A 20,341-nucleotide genomic window follows, 5' to 3' on the forward strand; every position below is an offset into this window, starting at 1 on the left:
ATTCTCTTTCTTAATACTTTGCAACATCTACAACTCATTCACTGTATATATTATATCATATTTTTTGCCACTTTTTTGTAGCATATTTCAAATAGATCATTATACAAGACAATGATTAGATTGACGACAAGACAGTTGATCAAATCAATCAAGCCAATTCAATCAATAATTAATATACAAAATACAACATCTCGTCGTATACTTCTATCAAATATACAACAAATTAAATTTTATTCATCAAAAGATCCATCATCATCGAATAAAAAAGACTCCAAAAATGATCCAACTAAACCTCAATCTATATTAAATGATGATATGTTAGCAAGAGCAGGATTTGAAGATATTGATCCATCAAAAGAAAAAAATAAAACTTCATCTGAAACCAATAATACTAAAGATTCTGAATCTGAACCATTAGAAACAAATGAATCAGAATCTACTGAATCACAATCAAATAGACGTAGAAGAAAAAGAGCTCAAACTTCAAAAGATATAAAACGTGAAAAATATGCAAATTATTTTTATTTATCAACATTTATTGGAGCAATTTTAGGTTTAGGTTATATGAGTAGAGATTGGGATTCTTCAAAGGAACAAGAACAATTGGATGGTTTAAAAATAGATAATGGTTATACACCACAATTAATGTATCAAAGATTAAATAAAAGATTAAGTTCATTATTTACATTTTTTTCAGAACCTGTATTTGAAAATTTATTACCACCACCAGCACCAGAACAATATAGAAGACCATTAACTTTAGTATTAACATTAGATGATTTATTAATTCATTCTGAGTGGGATTCAAAAAATGGTTGGAGAACTGCAAAAAGACCAGGATTAGATTATTTTTTAGGTTATTTATCACAATATTATGAAATTGTATTATTTTGTACAAATTCTCAAATTTATTCAGAAAAAGCAGTTGGTAAATTAGATCCTTATCATGCTTATATTTCATATGCATTATTTAGAGAAGGTTGTAGATATAAAGATGGAAAATTAATTAAAGATATTTCTTTATTAAATAGAGATTTAGGTAAAACTATTATGATTGATGTTGATGAAGATTCAGCAAGTTTACAACCTGAAAATTCAATTATTGTTAAAAAATGGGATGGTAAACCAGATGATTATTTAATTAATTTAATACCATTTTTAGAATATTTAGCAACTCAACCAGTTAAAGATGTTAGACCAATATTAAATTCTTTTAATGATAAATCTAATATTGTTGAAGAATTTCAAAAACGTGAAACAATATTAAGAAATCAATGGTTAAAAGATCATCCTCAAAATAAACCAAATGCAACTCAATTTTTAACAAAATTATTAGGTATACCACAACATGATATAAAAATGCCCCTTGATATAATAAGAGAACATGGTCAATTACAATATCAACATTTTCAAAAATATTTAAAAGAAAATGCTAAAAAATTTTTAGAAGAAGAACAAAAATTAAAAGATGAATTTGGTAAATTAACTTTAAATAAATTAATTACTGAAGGTGCTCCAAATCCTGAAGATATTGCTAAAGTTCAACAACAAAGAGCTGCTGAAGAAGCTGAAAAACAAAAAGCTGTTGATCAGATGAAATAAGGATAGATGAAGTTGAGTTGAGGGGAACTGGGAGAGTTAGCGAAAAAGATTTATGGAAGGTAGTTCAATTTGTTGCAATATAATAGCTCTGGCAGTAATAATCATGCTGGTTAAGATCATATAAAGCAGATAAGATTGAGCATACTGGATTAAACACTCATGTATATATATAAATAATTGTTGTAAGGAGTAATGAAAGATAAAGAAATTTGACATTTTATTCAATGTTAATTTGATTGAAGTGGAAAAAGAAAATGAAGTAACTCTTTTGAAGTAGTAACATTGTTTCAGAAAACTATAAGAAGGATTCATCAGCCCCCTTCTAATTCTCATTGTGCTGATAGTGTTCTTGTATACAAAATTTGAGTAAGATTAATTTTTCCCTTTTCAATACTAAGTAAATTTTTATCTGATCCGAGACCGGATTTTATTATTTGTTTCATATTAAAAAAAATCAAACACATTTAAAAATGTTTAGAGAGCTCCTTGAAAAGCGGAGTATTTTTTAGTTGTTACATCTCGTATAGAGTCTTGGTATATTATATATGTAAAGATGATGATAGTATTCACGTGTTTCGAGGTTGTATTACTTTGAATCTAAGGTCCACGAAATTTATCAAATAATAGGACGAATTACCTCTTTACATTTCAATACGTTAGCGCTTCATAGGTTCAAATTATTAGAATCCGACTAAGCTTATTCTACGATATAACCTTTTTCTTTAAGCCTTGAACAAACACGTCTTAAATAATTCGAATCTACTACTATAACTGTTATTACTACTTTATTAAATTCTTTAGCCAATCATAAATTTGTTTAAATTTCTTATATTCACAAAATTAAATATTCTTTATTAGTTATTACACAAAACCAATAGTTGTACAAAAAATTTTTATCTATTTCATCAGCAAATTTATATATTCATAATACAAATAAATATAATTATAGTAAAATATCCTTAATAATTACTATTCATAACTTATCATCAACTTCTTATCAACTTCCATTCACTTTTACCGAGTTTTATTCACCCAATATCTATTCCAAAATCATAGTCATTCATCAAAATTAGTTACACATTTTAACTTAAATTGAAAAAAAAAGTTCTACTAAATAATAAAACAATAAAAGCGCTAAATCAAAATTTGATTTTACAACACTGATCCAGACACATATTGAATAATAGTCAACTACTTCAAAAGGAAGTTTAAAGACCAATACCCCACAATAACTAATGAGTTCTCGAGGAGCTAGCATAGTTCCAAGACAGTCAACTGCTCAATCACCAATAGCTAATGCAGGTTCACCATCAAATTCAATATCTTCATCGGGTTCAACTCCAAGAAGTATTGCAAGTCCAAATAATCCACAATCACCACCACAAAATAATAACTCAGCCATGTCACCACCACGTCATAATTCAATAACGACTTCATCAACATCAGCTTCTTCTTCTTTAACATCTACATCATCAATAAAATTAGGAGTGTCTTCAATTATGACATCAAAAGAATGGGTTTTACCACCAAGACCAAAACCAGGTAGAAAACCAAGTGTTGATACTCCAGCATCTAAGAGGAAAGCACAAAATAGAGCAGCACAAAGAGCATTTAGAGAAAGAAGAGCAACAAGAGTTCAAGAATTAGAACAAAAATTAATGGAAGTTGAAAAAGAAAAAGATATAAAAGAAATGGCTTTAGTTAATACAATTAATAAATTAAAAGCTGAAAATAATTTCTTAAATAAAAATATGGAACAATTAAGACAAGAAATGAGTCTGTTTAAAGCTTCACAAGATCAAATGAAAATACAAATGCAACAACAACAACAACTTCAAAATCAACAATCATCGCCATCTCAACAACAACAACAACAACAGCAACATCATAGCCAAAATCAATATCAACAAATACAGCCAGCACAATCAAATCATAGTAGGAACAGACAATCTATCAGAAACCAAAACCCTATCTCACAACAGCAGCAGCAGCAACAACAACAACAACAGATTGTTAATAAAAACAATAATTATAACCAACCATCACCATTAACGACTGCATTATCCCCTACAGGATCATCATATTCACTTCAACAAATATCACCTGCCCCATCTGCTGATCTGCCAATGACCAATAGCATTCAAAGAGATTCTGTTTCTCAAAGTTATACGAATTCATCTAATAGTGTATTGACACCTTTATCTAATAACACAACACCTGATAAATTATTACCATCATCCAACTCAAATGAAATAGATTCTTCAAATTTTGATTGTGGTATATGTATAAAAGATGAATGTTTATGTGAATCGGTTGGTTTAAAAGATCCAAAACCCAAATCCAATGAAATAGATATACAATTACAAGAACAAATCAATTCATTTAAAACTCAACCGCCAGTACAACTTAAAAGAAAAAGAAAAGCCCAAACCAATTCAGATATAGAAATTAAAGAAATCGATTTTACTAAACAATTTGCAACCAAAGCTAGACCAATGCCTGATTTAAATAAATTAAGAAAACTGTCAATTAAAATTTCACCTATAAAGAGTAAACCATCCTCAACTGATAATTTAATAAATTCAGAATTTAATGAAAATTCACCAATGGAAAATTGTGGATTTTGTTCAGATGATACTCCTTGTGTTTGTAGGGAAGCAGCAAAAGAAGCAGCAAGAATTAATGCTTCACTTAATGAACAAAAAAGTAATACAATTATTGAAGAAAATGAAGATGACTTTGGTGATTTACAAACCAATATAAATAATAATAATGATGATAATGATGATGATAATCATAAGACTTCTTTACCACCATTACAATACAATTTATCAAATACAAATATAATGAAATCGTCTTTACCAGTAATGCACCCAGGACCATCAGTTGAAATACGAGAAATAACAAATTTAACACCAGGCGCAGTACCTACAGTAATACCAAGAAGATCAGATGAACAACAACAACAAATGGATTCATCAGAAGAAGAAAATAATGAAGAAGCAACCATTGCCGCTAATGATAATTCAAAGGATGGATGTACAGGAAATCCAGGTACATGTAAACAATGTCAAATGGATCCAATGTCAACATTATTTTGTACAACAGTTGCATCAAAATCAAATGAATATTCAAATATAAGACCAAATCTTTCAAGAAGAAATTCAAAATCTTCATTAACTTTAAATTTTGGTGGTCCTTCAACTCCAAATAATAATAATAATAATGCACCAAGTCCAATTCCTCCACCATTAATTGCATCATCATCATCATCAAATAACAACAATAACAATGTTTCAAGTCCTGGTCCATTAACACCAGGTGGTACTACTACAACAACTAATGGAGGTATGTTTATACCATGTGCAGATGCTTATAAGACATTATCAAGACATAAAAAATTTAATAGTGTTGATTTTAGTACATTAGTTGGAAAATTAACAACAAGAGGTATGCAAGTTGAAGTTCAATCTGTTGCTAATGTTTTAAGAGAATTAGATAGACGAGTTTATAATTAATGAGAATAGTAAACGATATAATGATACTTTTTTTTTGTATTTCAACTCTTTAATTCTGTCTTGAATTATATGGTAATTTACAGTAGTCATCTACACTTATTACTTTTAAAAATTATTTATTTATTGATTATATAAAATTATAAATTTAAAAACAACTATTCGATTCGATTGGTAAAAAAAATTAATAATAAAGACTTTAAAATAAAAATTGAAAATGGAAAAAGATTGAAATCAATTAATCAATCAAGCAGTACCTCTTGACCAATTAATAAAACTGATCTCCCCTTTAAAAAATCTAACTCCAAGCACCTGGCATTGAGAATGAACCAGAAGATGTATTAGCTTCATCAAAACCAGTACTAGTATTCGAACCACGGGCAGCAGATGTGGTTGAATCAATACCAGTAGAACCAGTAGTACCAGCATTAGTAGTATGAGCAGCAGATTTACTATTAATATTATTGGTATTTCCTGATGAATAATTTGATGAATCTTTATTTAAATATTCTGAAGCAGTAACATTTGAAGTATTTGGATCTAATTTTGAAGAAGAATATTCAGTTGGAATTGATTTTGAATTTAAACCAGATTCAGGAATAAAACTTGATGATGAAGCATCATTAATATTTTTATCTAAACTTGTATCTTTTGATTGAGATGAATAAGCATCAACAGCTTGTTTTGGATAAGCATTTGCACCAGATAAATGTGGTTGAGAAGTTGATGAATGAGCTGAATCATTATGATGATTTGATGGAGTTTTAGTATCATGAGGTTTATTATGATTTCCACTAGTTACACCTAATGATTCTAATGCACCACCAACACCTGAAGCACCAATAATTGAAGAAGCTAAACCTGATAATCCACCTTCTGAAGTTGATCCTTGTTGTTGACTTTCATAAGCTTTTGAAGTTGATGGTGGAACATCACCAGTAGTTGTAGTACCTTTATCATAATTTGAATGAGATGGTAAACCACTTGTTGAAGATGAACTTGAATAATTACCAGTACCAGTATTTGAAGTATTACCATAACCAGTTGAAGATTGATTAGTATGACCAGTTGAATGAATCTTTGAATCATCATAAGTATTTGATTTAGAACCATATTCTTCTTTTGTAGCTGGAACTCCTTGTGGATATGGTGGTTGAGATGATTTGGAAGCATAATCATATTTACCTGTATTAGCACTTGTATGATGAGTTGGTTCAGTTAAACTTGAAGTTGGATGTTTTGCAGAAGCTTCAGAAGCAGCTTGAGCAGCAAGACCAGAACCAGCAAGAGCACCACTAGTAGTTGCAGCACCTTGAGAAGTAGCTGAAGTTGAAGATTGACCATATTGACCAGATTGACCATGTTGACCAGAATGACCAGATTGAGTAGATTGACCAGAATGACCAGATTGACCATGCAATGTAGTATTTGGACCTTGTTGAGCTTCAACTGCTAAATCAGTATATTTTGCAATAGTATTTCCATTTTCATCTCTAACTATTCCTGAACTAGCATCAACTTGTAATTCTTTAACTTTTGAAATTACTGAACCATGTGTTTTTTGTAATCTTGCAACTGCAGCTCTAGCAATTTTAGTAGCCAAATTATTATCTTTAATACCTTTAACATTTACAAAAATTTCATCATCTTTTGAAGTTGGAGCAGATTTTGATGTAGAATTTTCATGATTAACATTTGAAGCACCTGCAGTTAAACCAGCATTTCTTCTAGCAGCATCATGAATTCTTTGTTTTGCAATTTCTGATTCATTAGCTTGATGATCTCCTGATAAATTAGTTCTTTGACCTACACCTTGACCTTCATATTGAGTATCTGGATGTGATTGATGAGATCCTTGAGTAAAACCAGCAGCTCTAGTTTGACCTAATGTTTCAGGAGCAACTTCAGTTCTTTTACCAGTTCCATCACCTCTATAAGAAGTATCATTATAACCAGTTGCATTTTGACCATGAGTACTTCCATAAGCTCCTTGACCAGCAGTTGGATTAGTTCTTTGACCAACACCTTCACCTTCATAATGAGTATTTGGTTGAGTACTACCTTGTGCATAACCAGCAGCTCTAGTTTGTCCAATAGTTTCAGAAACAACATCTGTTCTTTTACCAACACCATCACCTCTATAAGAAGTATCTTGAGCACCTTCAGTGAAACCAGCAGCTCTTGATTGACCTAAAGTTCCTGGAGCAGATGAAGCAGCATAACCTTGAGATGGTAATTCTCTTTCTGAAACATATTCTTCTTTATAAATTTCTCTATTATTTGCATCAATAATTAATTTACCACTTGTTAAATCAACTCCTCTTTCATCTAATTTTTTTGAAGCATTTCTAGCAGTTCTTAAAGCTTCTTCTTTATCTTCAATACCAACTACTTCAACTACTAAATTATCTTGAGTATCTTGACCTCTTTTATGAGCTGTATTTTCACCAACTAATTCTGAAGTTTGATCAAGTTGTGCTCTTTCTGAAGGTTGACCATATTCATTTTGATGTCTATTTTGAGAAGCATAAGCACCAGATCCAGCTAATGCACCAGCACCAGCACCTAAAGCAGTAGCTCCTTTATTTGAAGAACCTTTAGCATAACCTTGTTCATACAATTCTTGTTTCAATTTAGAATCTAAATTTGAGCCATAACCACCTGAAGTTGAACCTTTTTCACCATGAACTCTATGTCCATGAGCTTTACCATGTTCATATAATTGTTGTCTTAAAGTTGGATCTAAAGCATCAATACCACCATAAAGTCCATGTTTAGAATGATCTTCAGTTCCCTTTTTATGACCATGATGATACAATTCTTTTTTCAACCAATCATCTAATTTTTGACCAACTGATTCATGATCAGATCTACCTTTTTTGTAACCATGTTCATATAAATCTTTCTTCAATCCATGATCTAAAGCTGCACCAGTTGAACCACCTGCTAAAGCACCACCTGCAATATTTCTACCAGTATGATTTGAATGTTCAGATGAACCTTTTCTATAACCATGATCATATAATTCTTTCTTTAACCAATCATCCAATTTTCCACCAATTGATTCATGATCAGATTTACCTTTTCTAAATCCATGTTCATACAAATCTTTCTTTAAACCATGATCCAAAGATTTTTCATTTGAAGAATCACCAACTGGTTTAGTTGTATTATAAGCTGCACCAGATACATTTCTATTATGTGAAGATGAATCAGTTTTACCTTTTTTATATCCTTCATCATAAGATTCCTTTCTCAAATCATGATCTAATGATTTAGAATTTGAATTTGAACCAACAGCAGCTGCTCCTAAACCAGCACCAGATTTTTTATGATCAACATCTTTAGATTTAGTTGCATCTGATGAATTATCTTTAGACTTTGTAGAATCGCTAGCATCTGATTTTTTACCACTATCAATTGATTGTCTTCCTGCAGGTACTCCAGTTGCAAGACCTAAACTTTCTTTGATTTCGGAATGCCTCGCAGTTGGATGATTTGCTGGTAGAGCTTGCACATCAGCACCAGATGGTTCAGCTTTATCATTTAATTCTTTATCAATAGATTGACCTTTATGAGCTGGTAACTTTTCAATTGATGGATCAGCTTCTTCAGCAGCATCAAGTAATGAACCCTTTGGATTTTTGAAACCATGTTTTTTATTATAAGCTGCAACTTCATCTTCCATATCTCTGAATTGATTAGTTTCAACAACTTCTTTTTCTTCTTCAGTAGCATCTGCACTTAATGTTTTTTCTTCCTTTAATTCCTTCTTATTAGTTTTATGAGGTGGTAATTTTTCAATTGCAGGATCAGCTTCTTCAGCAGCTTCAATTAATGAACCTTTTGGATTGGTAAAACCATGTTTTTTATTCCATGCATCAACATCTTTTTCTGCTTGACTAAGTTTATTTGAATCAACTGTATGAATTTCTTCTGGAGTTGCTTGTGGTCCCAAAGTTTCTTCTTTTTTAAGTTCCTTTGTATTGGTTTTATGAGCTGGTAATTTTTCAATAGCTGGATCAACTTTTTCTGCATCTTCAAGTAATGAATCCTCAACATCTGCTTCCTTTTGTTGTGGAGTTTGATTATAACCAACAGCATTTCCAACAGCGGCACCAGCACTTCCAACTGCAGCTCCAACTGATGACAAGTAACCTTGATTTGATGATGATCCTTTGTTATCATTTTCAACTTTATTATCTTTAGGTAAAGTACTAGTGGTTCTATGTGATCCTTCTTCTTCAACTGATTTATTATGAGTTTTATTTGAATCATTATAACCTAATTTATCAGCAGCATAAGTTGTAGCAGCAACACCAGCCCCAGCTGCAGCTAATGCAGTTCCACCAACAACTTCTTTTGCTTCTTGCCAACCACTTTGACCAGTTTGATTATTTGTACCTCCTGAAGCTAAATCTTTTTCACCTTTTGCTTTACCAGCATCATATGATTCTTTCAATAATTGTTGATGACCTTCAGTAGCATTATGAGCTGTTGATGATGAATCTAAACCAAGATAAGTAGCTGCTGCTGCTGCTGCACCACCAATTGCATGTTCAGCTCTTTCAACAAAACCTTCTTGACCCGGTTGACCAGTAGTTTTACCAGCTCTTTCATTTTCATATTTTTGTTGACCTGCTGCATATGATGAATCTAAAATTTGTTTGTGTTCTGGGGAAGTAGCTGAAGATTTATTTTCAGGATGAGAATCACCTTGAGTAGCACCATAACCTAAATAACCTGCAGTAGCTGATACTAAACCTTCAACAGTTTGTTTAGCTTCATCAACAAATCCTGGTTCATTTTTACCTTGATGATAACCTTCACCATAAGCTTTAGATTCAACATCTTTTGCATCAACACCTGAAACACCTTTTGATCCACCAGTAGTTGAAGTAGTAGAAGTAGGACCATAAAGATCTTTTCCTTGTTTATAACCAGCACCATAAATTTCTTCTTTAATAGCTGTAAATTCACCTTGATGGTAAGTATCATCTTTAACTTTATCTTCTGGTTGTTGAGATCCACCAAATCCTAAATAACCAGCAGCTGCAGCTAATGCACCACCAGCTCCTGCAAATACTCCTGGTTTTTCAGCATTATCATTAGTGTTTCTATCAGTTTCATTAACTTTAGAATCAAGATGCTCATAATCATCATCATGAACATCTGATAATTTTGGAGTTTGAATTGGTTCATCACGAACAGCATAGGTTGAAGCATTACTTGGATCATGTCTTAATTGTTGAATCTTGCTATCAGTTTGATTAATTTGAGCATCAAGATCTGAAATTTTTCTATCAGTAGCTGCTGGATCATAATTTTCTTTTGAAGCAGAAGCAACACCAGGACCTCCATAAACAACACCACCAGTTTTGATAACATTATCATGATCCAAATTTCTTTTATTTGCTGGAAGTGATTGACCATGTTCTTTTTCTAAAACACCAGCAACCCCACCTGGATTATAAGCTGATTTATTTTCTTGATGAATTTCCTTCTTATTAATATCCTTATCATCATTTGTAGAACCTGAACCACCAATTTGTCTTGAACCTAATAAAGAAGGATCTTCTTGAACATCTTTTCTACCCTTTTTATTACCTTCTTTATAAGCTTCTTGTTTAATTTGTTCTAACTCTTCCTTTTGTCTATCCTCTTGTTCATAAGCTGCTGGTTTAGTTTTTAATTTATCTTCATCAACATATCTAGCTTTTGTGGCTTCTTGATGTGATGAATCAATTTTACCTTGATTATAAGCATTAGTAGCTCCTTGTGATCCTACTGCTGCACCTAAAACACCACCTTGAGTATCTCTAGGATCAAAGAATTTACCATGACCTTGGACTGGTTCTGCTCCATCACTATAAGCTGGTTTTGAATTTTCATAAACTCCTTTATCTTGGAATCCATCACCTTGATTTGCACCATTACCACCAGCAATAACAGTTGAATCAGTTGGATTTTTTGCATTTGAATAATCACCTGGAGTTTCATATTTTAATGGTTCTCTTGATCTTTTTGGGGGAGATGAAACAACTCTACCTTTTGAAGAACTTGAAACAACATCACCATCTTTACTTGAATAATCTGGTACTGTAGATTTATGGTCGTAAGATGAACCTGCTGCATAACCACCAATTCCACCGGCTGCTGCCCCGGCAGATGCAGTTCCTCCATGTTGAACACCTGTATTACCTGTTTTAGAATGATGATGAAATAATTTTCTACCTTCTTCATAAGCTTCTTTCAAAATATTATCATGTTTATCATTTCCGGTTTTAGAATGAGAATAAGCACCTGATCCTCCATAATTTGAATCTGCTGCAGTAGTAGAAGCACCATGTTGTTGCTGCTCATGATGTTTTCCAGTTTTTGCACCTTCTTCTCTAGCTTCTGCTAAAACGGGTTTTGGATCTGAAGTAGTTGGACCTGATTTTGAAGATCTTGAAGCTCTTGGTGAATTTTGAGGTGAAGATTCACTACTTTTTTCACCTTTTTCACTTTTAAAAGCATTTTTGACTTTATTAAAAAATTTCCCTTCTGAACTCATTTTAACGTATGTTTTCAATGATCAAAATATGTGAAATTCTAAAACTTAAAGTTGATTAATTTGTAATTTTTCTAAATATGGGTTAAATAAAACAATTGAAGTTGAATTGAATCGAATAGTATGATTTATGATATAATTGAAGTTGTTAATTGAATTGATTTAATTATTCTATAATCAAAAGTTTCAATTAAAATGAAATTGAATAAATTGTGGAAGCAATTGATGAGATATATAAAGAATCTTTATTCAATTAAAAATTAGTTTCATTACATATTATTATGAAATATTTTGAAAGTGTGTGTGGGTATGTTTTTAATGTATGACAATTTATAAAATTCTAATTTTGTTTGCTATTTTAAAATGTTTATACTTATTAAAAAAAAATTATTTATGCTTACTCCTTCAAGTTTGTTATGAGTTTAATGAATTCATTATGAAATTTTGAATCAAGTCATTGATTTTTGAACAAAATTTCAAGCATTGATCAATACAAAAGCAAGATTGTAATACATAGTTTGTATAATACTGTGGGTTCATTTTATTTTCAAATTATTTTATTAGTAGAATAAAGCAGTTATGAACAAAAAATTTTAAAAATACAACTCTATTTTGGTTAATAAGATTCAATTGATAAGTTGAAACTAGTTGTTTGCAATCGCGAGAGATATGTGTTAGGGTATGGTTGATATAGTCTTCTCTTTCTTATTTACATCGACTATTTTAGAGCCCCATTCCAATTAAAATGTACCTAAAAAAAAAACCCCTTTAAATTTATTTTTTATTTTTATAATTTTATAGTCTAATAATATTTTAGCAATCCAAATTATAATAAAGAATAGAAATTCAATTTTATGTAATGTGAGTTGTTAGAACAGTTTTCATCTAGTCGTTGAATACACAAAAGTTTCGATCTGAATCTCGAGGAATAAATTATTACTTTTTTCGAAAAGAGGAGTGGAAAAAGTATAGCCAAGACCAAAAAAATTATCGAACAATTCGATGGTATGTCTCATGTTTCGAAAAAGTTAAATAATTTCTGTACAGTAACTAGACTTATTGTCACTTTTCGGAGTTAATAATACGGTTTTCGTTTTTTCATAATTGACACTTTATTATTCAATTGTATATGTATTGAGTACACAATAAATTTTTCGATACATACACCAATGTCATCAAACTGAAATGACAAAGATAATCAATTCAACAGTTTGACCTTTGACTTTTTAAATATTAAACTTTTAACATGTTAGCAATTCTTCAAAATTAAAGTTAAAGCAGTTAACCGCTACCAAGTATATAAACCCCAAAACTAAATCTGAAACGCCAATTACGTCATATTGAATTAATTTATTTATACTACTAGCATCCTCTACATACAAATAAAGTTTTTACGAAATTCGTACCTTAATTGACCTAAATCTCGATTAGCTCTAAAATTTAAAGGCAAATACTTTCAATACTCTAGATTATAACATTATATTTGTATCTGGAATTAAAACCCTACACTTAGTCAAAGAATTGGACCATCAAAGCGATCCAATGTATTCAATCATCTCAACTTTGCGTATACAATTGTAGAAGGTATACATAAAATGATGATAACGAGGACGCCCCAAGACTCTGTCGACATATTTTAATGAACCAAGATTAGGCATTATTTCATTAATATGCATTATTATAGTATAATTAATTATTCTATAAAGATTTCATCACCGATATTCAGGTTTTTTATTGGCTTTATTATATATCAACCTAGTTACTAACCACTCTAAACTTTCTTGCAATCCTTGATTTTCCAATACACTAACAGGTAATAATTTTGAATCAGTAGCTTCTAGCTCACTTACTAATTTAATGAAAACACCAGTTTTTAAAGAAACTAGATCAACTGCCTGTGGTAAATCTTGTTTATTAGCAAGCATAAGAATTGGTACATTCACCGTACCATCCACTCCAATCATCCTCTCTGTATCTTCACCATTGTTAGCATCAGATAATAACCAACTATCATGATGCGCTATGTCAATTAAAGTTTCATAACATTCTTGAAATCTAGCAGTATCGGTTGAATCAATTACAAATATTATTCCATGACATTGTTTAAAATATCGTGCCCACATATTTCTCAAAGATTTTTGTCCTCCAAGATCCCAGAATTTTAGATTAATATTTTTAAATTGTGAAGCCATTGGATTTGATTTATCTAGTGCTTCAAATTTTATCGTAGTTGTGTTTTGTCCAACTGTCGGTAGTATTTTTTTAGACTTCAATATGGATGTTGTCAGTCTTGGTTCATCATGTTCCTCAAATTCATTATGAGACGTTCCATTTGATGAAGTATCATTTTGTACATTGGACGCTAACGGGTTTGATTTCTTATTAGAGTCTGGTTTGGTTGAGTTTGAAGCCGCTGATGATGGATATAGTAATTTTATATGCTCTAGGAATGTAGTCTTACCTGCATTATCTAAACCTAATATTAGTATGTTATATTGTTCTCTTTTTGTATACTGAGTATATAATGATGACGCGAGGTGGAACATAAAATTGCGGAATATTAATCAATGAATTGAATATTTTAATATTTTGAAGTTGTTGATAATGCAGGAAATTTGCCTTGTAGTTGTATATTGGGTAATGTTGTTAATTCAACCTGGTCAAATTTGTTGATGTTGATTTATCAAAGTGAGAGAGATAATAAATACAATCGAATCTTCGTAAAGTTTTAAATTTTAAATTTTTTTTTTTTTTTCACTTTTTAATCACATCTTTCCTTCTTCAAACGCATTCGAATTGGAGTACAACTAGTCATACTCCTTTCAATGGTTTTACATAGGCCTGAATATTGTTGGAAATGCGTCACTTCCCAATGGTATTAAAATCTATGTATATCCCATTTTAACGAAAACCAGAAGTATGTTTATCAACAAAATTAAAAAAACCAATCGGCCAAATTCAAACTTTATGATGAATAAATTGATAGGGACAGCTGAGTTTTCAAAACGTTGAAGATAGTTGTTTAATTAAGATAGTAGAAAAACAGATCTGATTTAATTTCGTTCGTTTTGGTCAATTAAGATGGTTTTACTAAGATCATTTTGAATATGAAATACTAACTAAAATTAAAGATCGCAGGAAGATACATCTTATAGGATGAATTAGTTTAATTCTATAATTTTGATTTTTTGTTTGTCAATTAAGTTTATATAACATATACATAATTTACAACAAATAGAATCCATGACAAAATTACTATAACAGTACTAGCAATGTATAACCAGGAATTTGAAATATCCCAAGATCTTTTAAATTCATCATTTGCTAAGTGTCTTACGGTCACAACTTTTTTATCTGATATATAACTCAATCCGTTTCTTTTATAATCTAATTCAAAAGTAAACATACCATGATGATCTGGGACTGTAAAATTTACAAAATAAGCAAAACTATCCAATTCGGATGAATTTTCTTTAGAACTTACTGGTCCAATTGGTGATAAATTTAATCTTTGATAAGGATCTAACATTTTAAAAGATAATTGTAAAATATCTTCTTGATTTTTAATTTCAAATGGATTCCATTTTCCATCAATTAATTCTGATACTCCTATCGTATAAAGTGCATTATCTTTAATTCTATATAACTGAGGATTTAATTTTGTAGGTTCATTAGCATTAGAATGTTGAACGAAATCTAATTTTATAACTCCTGTTTCTTGAAAACACCATTTATATAACGATTCATCGGAGAGTAAATCCAATGATCCAATCCATACCAATCTTGCATTATTTAAAGCTTGGAATCCTACTGCTAAATATCCTTCTTCCCCAAACGTCCAAGTTGTTTCACTATGAATTGCATCCCCGACTTTGTTGGTGTATCCAGTTTTAGATGATTTAATAATTGGTTGAATTAATTCATTGTTAGAAATTAAGACTGAATTTCCCTCGCTATATTCACTGCTTTTCAAGCTTTCAATGATTCTATTACCAGGGACTAAATTATCTTCTTTCAATTGAATTTTATTATTTTTAGTATTAAAATGGTCGATATATTTATAATTTTTAGGACTTGGGTATATTCCAATATCGTTTAAAAATGACCTTACTCCATCAGGTAATGTACTTGAAGATCCACCTACTGCAAAAATATTACCACCTTCATTAATAAATTTATTTAATGATTCTTGATCTAAACTGGATTTACTTTTAATATTTTTTTTCAGTGATGGTAATAATATTAAATTATCAAATCTTAAATAATCTTGATAAAATAATGTGACTTCTTCATCATTATAATCAGCAATTGTTAAATCATAGTTGGTTTTGAGATAATTCAAGAATTGTTGAGTTTCTGATGTTAATATTGTAGAATCTGTTTCATTTAGTGGTACCAATTCTGGATCATATAGCACCAATGCATATTGTTTTTCTCCATCTTGTGAAGATATGGCATTGGCTATATTTAGATATAAACAACTTATCAAAAAATAGATAAATTGATACATTTGTGAAATTGGTGACCTAAGTTGATGTTGATTTCGTTGGTTGTCAGAATGAATTGTAATTTTTCAAAGAAAAACAAAATGACACTTAAACAAAATATCAGAATTTGGTAGCCTCGTAAATTCTGAGACACCCGTTGAATTAGTAGGTTTTAATATAGTAAAACTTGATCATTGTTGTGGTAATATGATCAATTACCTGGCGAGCAATAAATCAGCTTTTTAAAAAACAGCTGCTAGCTGAGAATTAATACCTTAAGGAAAGTTGAGAGCGTGAATACCACGAACTTGCTTTTGACCAGATAACGTTTTACTCGTTTTATTTTGTGATACAAACAGATTTTCAGATCTAGTCAAACACATCTTAAAAGTTGCAACTAAATTCATTGAAACGAAAATGCCTATCAAAGTCAAAGTTGAATTCCTAGGAGGACTAGATATAATATCGTCATCACAAAGAGAACATAAAGCTGTTTTACCATACGAGGAAGGTGAAGCAACGATGAAAGATGCAATAAAATATATCTGTGAAAATATAATTACTGATCCAAAAGATATACCTGTCTTCATCCAGGATGATAGTATAAGACCTGGTATATTGGTGCTTATAAATGATACCGATTGGGAACTTGAGGGAACGGATGATTATGTTATTGAAAGTGGTGACGTTTTGACATTTACAAGTACTTTACATGGTGGTTAAAATTTCTCGATTTAAAGCATTATAACCTCAGTTACTTTTTACTTTCGAGCACATGGTAAGAGCATTTTAGTTTGGACAACAGAGCACTTCAGAGGAGGCGTAAGAGAAGCCGTAACCATAACTGGGTAAATATACTCTTAAGGAAGTAAGTCATTAGTCATTATTATGTGTAGATAAAAACCTTATAAAGTATTTAGATCCAAATATCATTCAATTTCAATCAGCTTTCTTTAATTTCGCAAATTCTTCTTCCATCTTACTCTCCAAAATATCTAGTAAAGACTTATAATCATTTTTCAACTTAATAATATGAGTACGTATTAATCTAACCGAAACAACATCAATGTCAGATCTCGGGAATCCATCTTTTGTCACAAGAGGTGAATCCATATCAACATTATGTTGATGCTTTAATAAATCAAATAAATTATTTAGCTGTTGTTCTATATTCGTTTTAATTTGTGATAATTCTTGAAATGATTTTTGAGGGAAATCTGACGAATTATATAATTTATATTGTTGTGGATCTAAATTTAATGATTTCATTAGACCTTGAAAACCTGCATCATTGGATTTTGAATCTGCCATATTGAATTTGATTTGCTGTTGAATTGAATTTTGGTGGTGTTAATGTAGTTTAGTTTTATTATTTGTAAAACAAGTTTCAATATTAATATCGTAGAAGTGGCATTTTAATATTGTGTTTAGAATTTTTTGCAACTTATATACAAAGGCATTTCTTATTCAAATTAGTCTGACACTAAATTTCCTCTTACGCTCGATCACTAGATGCTACAATATTAAAATAAATAAACACCAATGGGTAAGAAATGATGTAAATTAAAATATGTCTAATAAATATTTTACAGAGTTTACTCTTAATGTTAAATGCAAATTTAATGATTAGTATTTCCATCCGTACTCATAGCATACGAATAAGTACTCACAGCCTCAACATCATCATCTTCGTTACCTTCACTTATTTCTTTCCATGAAGCAATAGTCAATAATACAAATCCTATAATCACAAAAAAATCACCAATTAATTGTTGTAAATCCAAAGCGTTACCAAATACGACCCACTCAACTATTCCAATCACAAATATGGTTAATAATGAACTGACAGATGATAATACAGGTGAAGTTAATGCCATAAGTGATAAGAAAGATGCACTGAATAATAAATTGCTTACTATAGAACCAGAAATGTATAACCAGATAGTTTTGGTATTATCTCCATAGTCAAAAAAGTTGAACTTATGAATATGGAAGACTTGTAAAAATATTATTAAAGTGACTAATATAATCAATGTGAATGCACCTATTATCCCCATTACAAAATTTGCAAATGTCAGTTGTCTTCTAGGTGTTATTATTTTAGATAAATGAGCAGGTATACATAAATATTTCTTGTACAATACTTCATAATATCCATATAATATTGCACCAATAAAGATTATGATGTTACCCCAAAATCTATAAGGGTAAGGATTTTCAGTATTTTGATCTTTTCCTTCTCCAATATCTGAGCTGGATGAGTAAGATACTATAAACACTCCGATAATTGCAATTATAACTGAATTAACTTTCAACCATGAAAACTTTTCATTCAACAACGGTATAGCAAATGCATAAGCAGTGAAAGCTGAACAATTATAAATAGCTGTAACGTCAGCTGCATAAGTCATTGACATAGCTCCATACCAAGTGAATCCCGCAATTGTTAAAACACAAGTTATTAAAAAAGTTTTGAAACAAATATATTTGATTGCTGGAGTTTTGAAAAAGCTATTCAAAACATCTATTATTGAAGTTGAGTTTGATATATGTACATTTGAATCTATTAGTTGGTTTAAGTGTTTCGTTGTTCTATCATGGTTTACATTCGATTCATATATTAATATCGCTGTGTGGTATACATTGTGAAATTGTTTGATAATAGCCTTTTTGAAATATAAATACATGCTAATTTTTTGTACAGGAACTTCTTGACCTTGTTGTTGATGATTCTCTTGATCCAGTAGTAAATCAGAAGTTGAATTCAATCGCTGATATTGACCAGATCCAACATCAATACCACTACCTCCAATTTTTTTTACAATTTTGTCATCTCTTATTTTTTTATTGATAGTTCTCCATAAACTTATTGATATAATTTGTAATGGCCATAGTATCCACCATGATCCATGAGTTACAGTTAATAATAATATTGGCTCACTAAATTTCAATTTATATGCTTGTGATGTGAATTCTGTTTGTAATACAAATGATGTTAATGATAATAAAAATAGTATTACTATAAATCCTATTTTAGTCTTTGAAATTTCATGAATACTTGATTCAGAATGTCTTTCTGATTGATCTAATAAATTCGTAACTGCCATGTTTAAAAATTATATGCTATAGTATTTGCCATGTAATGCAACCTAAATTTAACCACAACAATACTGATAAGGTTAAACAACTGTACAATTAATTAGTATATTTTAGCTAATATTAAGGTCCTGGTTCGTTCGGCTTTGTTCCATATTATTCTAAATTTTCAGCATTTGGAACCTTTTTTTCCACGAAGTAATTAATAACCGGATGTAAAAATTAACTCAAATAGATAACAAAACACAATAAATTTAGTTTTAGTCGCAAATAATTATATACTTGCATAAATATATATATACGCGGAGTTGGTCTTGATCAATTGGAATTTTTATTACTTCTTAAATTAAATTTTGAAGATTTAATCAAATTTTACAAAAAAATTATATTTACCTTGGTATTTTGCACCCAATAGTTAATATTATAATAATAATTTTTAAAATATGCCACTTCCAGATTCATTAATAGCCGACGCTGAATTAGCTGATCCAGCAATTGCAAAATTACCAGCTCATAAAGTCAACAAAGCAGAATTACGTAAGGAAGAAACATTAGCTCCAGATGCTACTGAAAAAGAAATAAAGACTGTTCAAACTGATGATGATAAATTATTTACAAATGCTGAAAATGAAGCAGAAACATGGAATAAAGAACACGGATTCAAAGACCCCAAAGAATCTTTACTTCAAGAGGCAGAAGATGTTGACCCATCAATTGCAAAATTACCAGCCCATAAAACAAATAAGAAAGAATTAAAAAAAGAAGAAACCTTGGGACCGGATGCTACTACAAAGGAAGTAGACACAGTTGAAGACAATGATTTTTCATTAGATGAACAAAAAGCTTCAGAATGGAACGCTCAACATGGATTTAAAGATCCAAAAGAAACTTTATTACAAGAAGCCGAAGATGTTGATCCTGCTATAGCAAAATTACCTGCTCATAAAGTCAATCAAAAAGAATTAAAACAAGAGGAAACTTTAGGAGCAGAGGCAACTCCCGAAGAAATCCACACAGTTGAATCAAATAAACTTCATCAAGCTGAAGTGGAAGCTGCAAAATGGAATAAAGAACATGGATTTTGAGAT

At 30.5% G+C, this 20,341-nt stretch overlaps 9 protein-coding genes across 9 annotated transcripts; 4 read left to right on the plus strand and 5 right to left on the minus strand. All coding sequences in view use genetic code 12, as the record gives it.

The window, feature by feature from the left end:
- Positions 1–111: 111 nt before the first annotated feature.
- TIM50 (protein translocase subunit) lies at positions 112–1,602 on the plus strand (the record flags this gene model as incomplete). The annotated part of the gene is made up of 1 exon (XM_051756559.1): positions 112–1,602. One exon carries the CDS (start codon positions 112–114, stop codon positions 1,600–1,602), a length of 1,491 nt encoding a protein of 496 aa, XP_051615609.1.
- A 1,235-nt stretch (positions 1,603–2,837) lies between these two features.
- On the plus strand, positions 2,838–5,120 carry HAP43 (Hap43p; the record flags this gene model as incomplete). Its single annotated transcript, XM_051756560.1, has 1 exon — positions 2,838–5,120. The coding sequence occupies one exon, from the start codon at positions 2,838–2,840 to the stop codon at positions 5,118–5,120; it is 2,283 nt and encodes a 760-aa protein (XP_051615610.1).
- Positions 5,121–5,415: 295 nt separating this feature from the next.
- On the minus strand, positions 5,416–11,673 carry KGF55_001934 (uncharacterized protein; the record flags this gene model as incomplete). Its single annotated transcript, XM_051756561.1, has 1 exon — positions 5,416–11,673. One exon carries the CDS (start codon positions 11,671–11,673, stop codon positions 5,416–5,418), a length of 6,258 nt encoding a protein of 2,085 aa, XP_051615611.1.
- A 1,709-nt stretch (positions 11,674–13,382) lies between these two features.
- ARL3 (Arf family GTPase) lies at positions 13,383–14,216 on the minus strand (the record flags this gene model as incomplete). Its single annotated transcript, XM_051756562.1, has 1 exon — positions 13,383–14,216. The coding sequence occupies one exon, from the start codon at positions 14,214–14,216 to the stop codon at positions 13,383–13,385; it is 834 nt and encodes a 277-aa protein (XP_051615612.1).
- Positions 14,217–14,875: 659 nt separating this feature from the next.
- On the minus strand, positions 14,876–16,180 carry WBP1 (dolichyl-diphosphooligosaccharide-protein glycotransferase; the record flags this gene model as incomplete). Its single annotated transcript, XM_051756563.1, has 1 exon — positions 14,876–16,180. The coding sequence occupies one exon, from the start codon at positions 16,178–16,180 to the stop codon at positions 14,876–14,878; it is 1,305 nt and encodes a 434-aa protein (XP_051615613.1).
- A 394-nt stretch (positions 16,181–16,574) lies between these two features.
- KGF55_001937 (ubiquitin-related modifier) lies at positions 16,575–16,880 on the plus strand (the record flags this gene model as incomplete). Its single annotated transcript, XM_051756565.1, has 1 exon — positions 16,575–16,880. One exon carries the CDS (start codon positions 16,575–16,577, stop codon positions 16,878–16,880), a length of 306 nt encoding a protein of 101 aa, XP_051615614.1.
- Positions 16,881–17,096: 216 nt separating this feature from the next.
- Positions 17,097–17,468, minus strand: KGF55_001938 (uncharacterized protein; the record flags this gene model as incomplete). Its single annotated transcript, XM_051756566.1, has 1 exon — positions 17,097–17,468. One exon carries the CDS (start codon positions 17,466–17,468, stop codon positions 17,097–17,099), a length of 372 nt encoding a protein of 123 aa, XP_051615615.1.
- Positions 17,469–17,776: 308 nt separating this feature from the next.
- KGF55_001939 (mannosylinositol phosphorylceramide synthase regulatory subunit) lies at positions 17,777–19,264 on the minus strand (the record flags this gene model as incomplete). The annotated part of the gene is made up of 1 exon (XM_051756567.1): positions 17,777–19,264. The coding sequence occupies one exon, from the start codon at positions 19,262–19,264 to the stop codon at positions 17,777–17,779; it is 1,488 nt and encodes a 495-aa protein (XP_051615616.1).
- Positions 19,265–19,696: 432 nt separating this feature from the next.
- On the plus strand, positions 19,697–20,338 carry KGF55_001940 (uncharacterized protein; the record flags this gene model as incomplete). Its single annotated transcript, XM_051756568.1, has 1 exon — positions 19,697–20,338. The coding sequence occupies one exon, from the start codon at positions 19,697–19,699 to the stop codon at positions 20,336–20,338; it is 642 nt and encodes a 213-aa protein (XP_051615617.1).
- Between the last annotated feature and the right edge of the window lie 3 nt (positions 20,339–20,341).

This window comes from Candida pseudojiufengensis (assembly GCF_024610245.1).
Source record: "Candida pseudojiufengensis strain CBS 10847 chromosome Unknown scaffold8, whole genome shotgun sequence".
Taxonomy (NCBI): Eukaryota; Fungi; Ascomycota; class Pichiomycetes; order Serinales; family Debaryomycetaceae; genus Lodderomyces; species Lodderomyces pseudojiufengensis.